This window comes from Nelumbo nucifera, chromosome 4 (assembly GCF_055504915.1).
Source record: "Nelumbo nucifera cultivar China Antique chromosome 4, China Antique-T2T, whole genome shotgun sequence".
Lineage (NCBI taxonomy): Eukaryota > Viridiplantae > Streptophyta > Magnoliopsida > Proteales > Nelumbonaceae > Nelumbo > Nelumbo nucifera.
The window spans coordinates 7,064,421-7,074,045 of NC_142652.1; the positions used below are offsets into that span (position 1 = coordinate 7,064,421).

Here is a 9,625-nt window from a genome sequence, read left to right on the forward strand (position 1 = left end):
CATTTGAACATTGAACATGTAGCAACTAGCAATATAAAGATTGCTTATTTGAGTGAAACTCTGAATTGGCATTTGGCAACACCAACACTTTTATCTTATGTGGTCAAAGCCAATATGGAGGGATGGTGGTCCCTACTCCCTGTGGATGTGGATGTGGATGTGGATGTGGGTTATTAATAAACCCGTTCATTTCGATTTCAGTGAACCTGCTGCCACCCAAACAACTCGGGTCTCAGACTCTCAGGGAGTGAAATTACTGAGCTAACACATTGCAAATAATATATACTCAGTGTTGTGGTGTGACAGAAACCTTCTTCTTAGCCTAGGTAGCCATGGGATAGTGGGATAAATGATGAGAAACAAATGCAGAAAAAAAAAATAAAAAAGAAGAAGAAACCCTTAAAAGAAGAGCCTTCTTAATTCGTACATTGCATTCCTCCCATCTGGTTAACTTGAATCCTTTCTGGGGAAAATACAATAAACAAGCCAATCCCTTACCTCTCCCCGACCCCGAGTAAATGCCTGGGATGTAGCCCCATTCTTTTTAATTATTACCCATTTCAGTTCTTTCCTCATATTTTATGTCTCGCTTCCTCTGAGACCCTATTATCAAAGAAAGAACCATTGAACTTTCAATCACATTGAATACTTCACCTGCCTACGCATGCATTAATCAGGTTACTATAATGCCCATATTATTATAAAATGCACATTCCCATATCAAGATTGATGTTATAATATCACTTAGCATTTAAAATGCCAACGGAATCTTGCAAGTAACGAGAAATATATATATATATATATATATATATGAAATCTTAGTAGAGCAGATTACAAGGCCCCCCTCTTTTTTATTCTAAGCTGTGCCTTTAGGCCTTGCTAAAACAAGTCTGCAATCTGGTTATCTGGGTTGTTCCTTTCAATGATGTCAGCAGTTGGATTGATATCAAACGGCTCGCTCCAGTCTAAGTGGATCCTGATCTAAGGTAAGGGGTACCTGCATTGGATCAAAATCCCGTGCTTCTAACGCGTCCTATTCTCATTTTGATTTCTGAATTTGTAGTCTAAAAGGAATTGCTCATCAGAAGATTCCAACTGCTGGTCCTATAAAGGTTGGGAGATGGGTCATGGGTGCAGCTCTGCAACTGCAAATAGGGGCCAGAGACAGAGAGAGATGGGTGGTGAGCTTTGTACAAGGCTACGACAGTCATGGAGAAGATTGGAAGGAGGTTTAAATGATGCGGTTTCTAAGAGCAGGGTAGGAAGATATTTCAAGCTGGAGGCTAGGAAGAGCTGCTTTACAAAGGAAGTGCGTGCAGGGACTGCTACCTTCCTCACGATGGCCTACATCATCACTGTTAATGCCACCATACTTGGAGACTCCGGCGGGACGTGCTCCGTCTCTGATTGCACCATTGACATACATCTCGCAAACGCAAATGCATCGACATCGACAACACAGCACAAGCTAGGGCCGGACTGCAAGCTCAAAGCAAATGTGGGTTATGACAACTGCCTGTCAAAAACCAAAAGCGACCTCATAGTGGCCACCGCTGTGTCTTCCATGATTGCTTGCTTCGCTATGGGGCTGTTAGCCAACTTACCCTTCGCCTTGGCTCCAGGTATGGGGGTTAATGCCTATTTTGCATACGACTTGGTGGGGTATCATGGATCAGGTTCCATCTCATACCAAACGGCGCTGGCGATAGTGTTGGTGGAGGGCTGTGTTTTTCTTGCGATAGCTGCATTTGGTTTGCGCGCAAGGCTTGCGCGTCTCATCCCTCGGCCAGTCCGGCTTGCCTGTGCGGCGGGCATCGGCCTTTTCATTGCATTCGTCGGCCTGCAGTCTCAACAAGGCGTTGGCCTTGTGGGACCGAGTTCTTCCACCTTGGTGACCCTCGCGGCTTGCTCCCGCACGAACCCAGTCACAGGCGAGTGCGAGAACGGAAAGATGCAAAGCCCCACGTTCTGGCTCGGCGCTGTGGGCTTCCTAGTAACGTGCTACGGGCTGATGAAGGAAATCAGGGGCAGCATGATCTATGGCATCCTGTTTGTGACGTTGGTTTCATGGATTAGGGGCACCAGCGTAACGTATTTTCCTAATACCACTCTCGGCGACACCAACTACAAATATTTCAAGCAGGTGGTGGAGTTCCATAAAATCAAGAGCACTGCTGGGGCTGTAAGTTTCAGAGGGTTCAACAGAAGTGAGGTCTGGGTAGCCTTGGTTACGTTGCTCTACGTGGATGTGTTGGCCACGACGGGGACATTGTACTCGGTGGCTGAAGTTGGGGAATTTATAGATGAGAATGGGAGTTTTGAAGGAGAGTACTTGGCATACATGGTTGATGCAGGGTCTACGGTTGTGGGTTCGGCGCTGGGAGTATCCCCCATTGCGACATACATAGAGTCATCGGCAGGGATCAGAGAAGGAGGTCGGACAGGATTAACAGCTCTGGTTGTGGGGTTCTACTTCTTCTTGTCGTTGTTCTTCACGCCTCTTTTGGCAAGTGTTCCACCATGGGCCATAGGGCCTTCTCTGATCATGGTTGGAGTGATGATGATGAGGGTGGCCAAAGACATAGAGTGGGTGAAGGTTAAGGAAGGTGCTCCTGCATTTGTTACCATGATGCTCATGCCATTCACCTATTCTATATCCAATGGGGTTATCGGTGGGGTTGGGCTTTACGTGGCTCTTAGCCTATATGATCTTATTTTGAGCTCTTTAACATGGTTGATGAACATGAGGAAGGTTGTAGGTGGAATTAGAAATCAAGTCAATGCAACTGCTACTGCTGATTCATCGGCTGACTTGTTGTAACTCAACTTTTAATTTTCCATCGGTAGCTTCAAGCCTTCAACTTCAAGTTTGTAACTATTTCTATGTATCTTTAGTCTTTAAAATATATATAATGCCCATATGCTTCGTCTTCACGTCCAGTACGTCCACCAATGTGAAAAATTCGGTACATTTATTTCCTCTCATCAGTCCTAACTAGGAATGGCGTGGGTGGGGAATGGGAGCCTATCTTCGGGGATTTCCACTCTTTTGTGATTTTTATAATATTAATCATTTTGTTTTTATTTTTTATTTATTTTAAAAAAATAAAAATAAAATAACTAAGAATTATAATTATATGAAAAAATATTCAAATATATTCAATTATATTTTTAAAAATATTAATATATAGATGCATGTGTGTATGTACGTATCTATCTATATATAAATTTATACGTCCACACATATATATATTAGTGGAAATCCAATGGGATGAAAATTTCCCATCCCAATGCCCCAAATCCCCGGATCGGGGAAATGGGGGAAAGGGAATCACCAGACATACGTGTGTGGACATAGAGGACCACCCCGTGAGTCCATTCAATTGCTTATCTTATCAACAAATGATGCATCCTGGGTGGTAACTTATTGACTTAAACACCTTTGTAATTGCAGAATGGGCAGTACTGTCATTTACCACATCCATACAAATGACCTACCAACGTATCAATTCAACCAGATCAATTAATAGATTCGTACCGCAACCCATAGAATTTCAACCAGATCAATTAATAGATGAAGACCCCAACCCATAGAATTTCATCTCATATTTTCTCCCAGGCATCAGGAGTATCGAATGCCTCCTGTTGGAACTGAAACCCAAGACACAGAACTGAAAAGGAGACACTGTTATTATAAGCAAAAGCACAGAAGCAGATGGAGCGTAAATTAAAAACCTCTTTGTCTTTGTCTTTGAGTGACAAAAGTTGCTTCATTACCAAATAAATAAATCATTAATTAATGATTTTGCTGCTTCAAAACTGAACTTTGATATACGGCATCACTAAGCAACATCGATCCTGAAATATGCTCTACATTATTATGAGCATCCTTAAGTTAACTTATTACTATGCTGGAAAGCAAACAGATTTGAGAATTTCCTCCAAATTAAATGACACCATCAAACAAAAAATATATTTGTTAGATAACCAAAGTAAAGAGATTCGAAAAAGTACAATTTAGAATGAACTTACACACACGTATAGCTAAGCCATCTTAATGGAAATCCTTTATTTTGTTATCTCTTCTAGGTATCTTTCTTAGATACACCCAGTATTCTAGGTATCTGTTTCCTGCCTTCTTACAAACCTTGACCTTCTATGTTCTATCCAAACATTTTCCTAATTTCAGATTCATATTTAATCTAGAGTTCAATACTGTAAAATCCCGTAAACTTTGAACTCATTATCTTTGTTATTTTGGTTTTCTATTTTTTATTTCCCATTTTTATCAGTTAAGTAATTCCAGCATTAGACTGCTTAATTATTTCGTTTTAGGGGTTTTCAATTTTATTGCAAGTTACGCTTTGATCAGGGATGTGTGGAGTTCATGGTATCATAAAATCATTATATATTCTTTTCGCACTTTGTTTTTCCTTTATCTGTCGTCCTCGAATGTTGAAGTGTACGATATGCGGACCGAGTCAGGCCGTGTTTCTCTCTCTTAGGATAAGTTGGGGGTCGGCCCGGCATGGCCCATGGCTCAAGTCCATGTGGGTCCATGCCGGGTCGGGCCACGAGCCTGGCCAAGTGGGCTGCAGGCTGTGCTATGGGCCTGAGCCATGCTGGGTTGGGCTACAGGCTAAGCCTTGGCCTGGGCCAAACTGGGTCAAAAAGGCCTAGACTAATTTCTTTCACTAAGTAAAACTAAAATACTTAAATTTCGTTTGGACTTTGGGAATAAATTGAAAAAATAAAAAATTTAACAAAGAAATGAAAAAAAAACTTACCAAAATCAAAATGGACAACAAATTGAAAAAAAAAATAGGAACTTTATTTCATTTAAAATATAAAAAATTACTTATTGAAAATAAAAAAGTTACATTGTTGAAAAAATAACAAATAATTTAAATGAAATTGAAAAAATTACTCCCACTCCTTGACTTTAATCATCTACTTAATCAAGTGTAATAGTGTCATGCCCTCCTTTGTCTTGTAATTTATTCTCACCATCCAAGAAATATTTAAAGTATATGTATTTTTTCTTGTTTCTCATAGAAGAGCATATGTCTGCCCAAGTGGCTAGTACCACCCTTGCCACTAAAGCTAAAGTCAATCCTACATTTTTGGCAAATAACTCTTTTTCCCTTCCCCTCAAAATCCTCTATTTTAAATATTTTCTGAATCGAGCTAGCAAACTTACTATTGGGGAATTGGATTCGGGAGGAGGAGCCAGCCATTTTTTAAATTTAAAAAAAAATAAAACTTAATTTAATTACACTTACCCGGATGTTCAGATTACCGGTTTTATCTCAACTTGATTTCAACAATTGAAGCCTCAAAGCCTCCTAAATTGCTAAGTGCCTAAGTATATATGTCTGTATGACAATATGCTGGTATGAGATGAGAAACTAAGAGAGTATGAGAATTGCTGAATTGGTGTGATGAGAATGGTGGACTGGTGGAGGATAGGGTTATTTATAAGAATTGAAAATAATTCAATTGCCCAAAATACCCTAAAAACTAATCATTTTTTAGTTGTTAAGAAGGGTATTTTGGTCATTATAAAGTCATTTATCACTTTACCCAAATGCCTTCAAATTCTCAAAAGAACAAGTTGTTATATATGAAATAGGCATATAGCTATTGGAGGGGTATTATTGTCTTTTCTTCCTCCAAAAGCCAAAATATATAAATACTCCCCCTATATAGCTATTAATAAGCTTATAGCTATTGATTGAGGGGTATTTATGTAAAACCCCCTAAAAAAGCTGAAACTAATCGTTTGAGGGGTCGGGCTAGTTTTCTCAAACGGGCTACACTCAACCCATTGTAAGTCTACTGGCCATGCCAGCCAACTGACCCGAAACCCCTAGCCCAGCATAGCCCACACAATCGTGTCATACCTGACACACCCCATGTGCCATCATGCCAAGCTATGGACAGTACGGTCCCATGTACACATTACTGCAATGCTTCTGATTGTGTTTCATCAACTACGTAATTCGACTTTCCTATATGATGTTTTCGCTTTTGAGTTGGTTTGTTAGAGCCTTCGCTTCTAAGGGGTTTCAATTGTTTTGAACTTTTGATGGAAAGAATAGCAGTTTTTACGAATTTGAAATTGATTCGTAACTGCATTCATTTTTGGCTAATGTTGGCATTTTGTGAATATGAAATTGACGAATTGTCCAATGTTCTGCTTGGATTTTAGTTTATACAATAAGATAATTCATTGTTCTCTTTGGAATTAGTAATAATTGTTTCTCTGGACTGGAATTAGTGTAAATTTGGTCTAGTAACTGTTGGCCTACATAAAATGGAGTATTTGCCTGTAAATCAGTGTTTAGACTGTCGGGTCGAATAGGCCAATTGAACCGGTTGAGCCATGACCCAGGGTTCTGACTGGTTCAGTCATCCTAATAACCGGACTTTCTCAAAACTTGCTGAAAATTGGTTAATCGGCCAGTTGAACTGAAAAAACAGTGAACCGGTCACAATTTTATGAAACCGTTTGGGTTCATACATAAGTCTGTGTTTGAAAACGATGCAAATAAGTGTGAATGCAAATATGTAGAGTGTAAAACAGTCCATATAAATTGTAAAGTTGGGTTAGTTTTGCACTAACAAATTTACCTTCCTACCAGACTTTTAGCTGTAATGGGTGCAAATACGAATTCAAATAAAGCATATGCCTTTTTTATCAAAAGCCCACTTGAATGCAAATTTACTTCTTTTTTATTGATGTAATTTTACATCTTATTATCAATGTAAATATGCATTGAAAAATGTGTTCTTTGACATTTGTCAATGCATAAATGTAATGTTGCCAAACACAGGCAAAAGTGAACAGGAGTGCAAATTTATCCTGAACCGGGATTTACACTCCATTTGCATCGTTTCCAAACTCAGCCTAAGTGAAATTTTAAAATGTTGTTAGAAGATTTGAACTCAAGACCTCTTATTTTCACAAATTACTTAATTATCAAAATTTCACCTCTTTATTTATGCTAATTAATGATTATTTACCATATATATTACATTATTATGCACGTATTTTAAAGAAAAATTAAGTTAAAAGGCTTAAACCCTAATCATTTATTTTAAAAACTAAGAAACTTACCATCCATCCACCATATTTAAAAATTGAGAAACATATGTCACATCACATATGAGAGTTTTTCAACTAGAAAATTGTAGGTTTGAGTATGATAATTGACATTTATAGTTGATACATCAAATTTGATGTTTTAGGTATAACTAACAAACGTTTCAGGTATTACAGTGTAATCTCAACCTAAATCGACCCAATAAGGGACAAATCATGGTAGGTTTACTAGTTAACTCGACCCATGGCCATGGACACCACTTGAACAAAAAGGCCACAAAAGAGTTTAGAATTGGGTTAAGACAAGGGAATGCCCCCATATTACCTGAGTAGGGGTGTTAGTTAGGCGAGACAATTAACCAAGCCCAAATCAATCCAACCCAAAATTTTACATAAATTGGACTTGAGCCCAAATCCTTGGGCTTTTTATTTTGGGGCTAGCCCATGCTTCAGTCCTTGAATAGGATGAGCCCAGCCTAATGCCAACCCAACCTTTGACCTAACTGAAACGTGAAATCCACAAACCCACTCCATTTCTCTATCCTCTAATCCTCTTTCTCGTGCAAATGTATGTGATACTCAATCAAGTACTCGACCAATAGTCTAATAATGAAGCAAGAGAAGAAACCCAATCTATCGTAACTACTGATTAGTGGACATTAATATTTCACTAATGATGTAATTCTGACCACGTATTTCCATCATTCCGTACACAGGAAACACAAAAGCTGACGCATTTCTTGCTGGGTGATCACGCTTCGTCTTTCAATAAACGAGATACCAGGAAGAAGAAACTTGCAACAATGAACAAGAAACACATACACACATAGAGATTGAGAGATTGAGATCAAACAAATAATCAGATCCCCTCCCTCTCTATTCAATTATTACTGAAATTGACAATTCAAGGATTCAGTCAAACATTCACATCTCGGCCACTAAGCACCAACCTTCATCACCATCAATCTGTTCCAACACAAATCCGACATCACAAAAACTCATACAATCATCGTCGTCATCATCAACAACTTCATCAGTTTCTCCCGACTCAACTGCTTCGACCGGATCACTATCCCCTAACCCATGAGAATCGTTATAAGCGTCGTCGGCATAGTACTCTTCGTCTTCATCGTCCCAGAGGTCATTGCAGCTGGACAAATGACTGAGAATTGCCGTTGCAGATAGCCCGGCATAATTCAATCCTTGGCCTTTATCCACGACTCTCCAAGCAACCAATCGATGATTCGTCACCACGTCGGACGACCTGAGCTTCTGGGTCCCCTTAGCCTTGTCCTTCGACTTGCCAGCAGGGTGGATATGACACTCCTCACACTTGGGTCGACCACATTTTCCTGTGAATTTCGAGTGATTGGTCGGCTTCGACGACACTCTGGTGTAAATTCCGGCGGTCGGAGGTGAACCGAGTTTGTTGACAATTCTGGAATTGGGTCTTGGGTTCCATGGCGATGGCAAGATGGCGTAGCTCCTAACCATCCCATGTTGTCGACCCTCCCTCTTCATCTTCCCACCTTTGTCTTGGAGGCTAATGGATTACAGAATTCTGAGATTTTGCCTCCTTTCTCTCACCCTCCCTTTATAGCTCTGCCTGGTTTTTTAGCTCCTGAAATGAAATTAAGTTGGAAAGCTTGGGTAGCAAGGTTCTGTTTTTCTTTTCTTTCTCTTGGTTCATGTCCGTGTGGAGCAAGTCACTTGAGCTATGGAATTGGAGTAAAGTCATGACTCATTTTATTTATAAATAATTATAAATGTATAGTCAACTTTAGCCCTGTGGGCCGTAGCCCGTAGCGTAGACTGACTAATTTGGATGGAAAGATCATGGGGTATAGGACTCCTTGTGTTGTGAAGTGGAGTCTGAAGCCAGATACTTCGTTGTGACTTCTCTCATACCAGATCAGTCCCTCAACTCTCAAGCAATCTCACTAAAATATAATCTTGCGAGTAAGATTGATTTATGTATGTGTCTGTGTGTGTCTAAGACTTACATGGTTACATCATCATATCAAATGGTAGTATTTTACATGTTACAACGATGCAACCCTTGAACCACACCCCTGATAAAATCAATCATATGTAGTGCTCAAATATGATTGATTTTACTCGCAAGCCGAGCCTCATACAGCCACTGCTCAAATATGAAACTCTGAGTAGCTTCTCTGGAATACTGGTGCTCAACCACCGCAGCTTGATTAACATAACACACCCCAAACGCAGAAGTCCTCCCAAATGGCGCATAATCTTGGTAGGTCTAGTAGTGTTTGAAAAGCCCATTTCATAAGGGGTATTCAAATAAATTGTTTGGGCTATAAAAGAGAAAATCTATGATGTGGGAAAGATATGATATGAGAAGAGTTTTGACCAATCAAAACCCACCTATGAATTTTGATAAATAACATCTAATTCTCTATCATGTTATGATTCTAGTTTATTGATCAGTTGTTTTTCAGATATTATATCTTTAATCTTTTTTATATCATAGTCGAACCCATAAAAAAAAAAAAA

The 9,625-nt window shown here is 39.4% G+C and overlaps 2 protein-coding genes across 2 annotated transcripts; one reads left to right on the forward strand and one right to left on the reverse strand.

Annotated features, from left to right (window-relative positions):
- The first annotated feature begins 827 nt into the window (after nt 1–827).
- On the forward strand, nt 828–2,934 carry AZG2 (Xanthine/uracil permease family protein). The gene is made up of 2 exons (XM_010250504.3): nt 828–986; nt 1,064–2,934. Exon 2 carries the CDS (start codon nt 1,121–1,123, stop codon nt 2,819–2,821), a length of 1,701 nt encoding a protein of 566 aa, XP_010248806.1. The 5' UTR covers nt 828–986; nt 1,064–1,120; the 3' UTR covers nt 2,822–2,934.
- A 4,934-nt stretch (nt 2,935–7,868) lies between these two features.
- LOC104591601 (histone-lysine N-methyltransferase trithorax-like protein) lies at nt 7,869–8,791 on the reverse strand. The gene has a single exon (XM_010250503.3). The coding sequence runs from the start codon at nt 8,624–8,626 to the stop codon at nt 8,030–8,032; it is 597 nt and encodes a 198-aa protein (XP_010248805.1). The 5' UTR covers nt 8,627–8,791; the 3' UTR covers nt 7,869–8,029.
- Between the last annotated feature and the right edge of the window lie 834 nt (nt 8,792–9,625).

Excerpts from the sequence above, each read along its gene's own strand:
- LOC104591601 (XM_010250503.3), bottom strand. The coding sequence starts at position 8,626 with ATGAAGAGGGAGGGTCGACAACATGGGATGGTTAGGAGCTACGCCATC.
- AZG2 (XM_010250504.3), top strand. The coding sequence starts at position 1,121 with ATGGGTCATGGGTGCAGCTCTGCAACTGCAAATAGGGGCCAGAGACAG.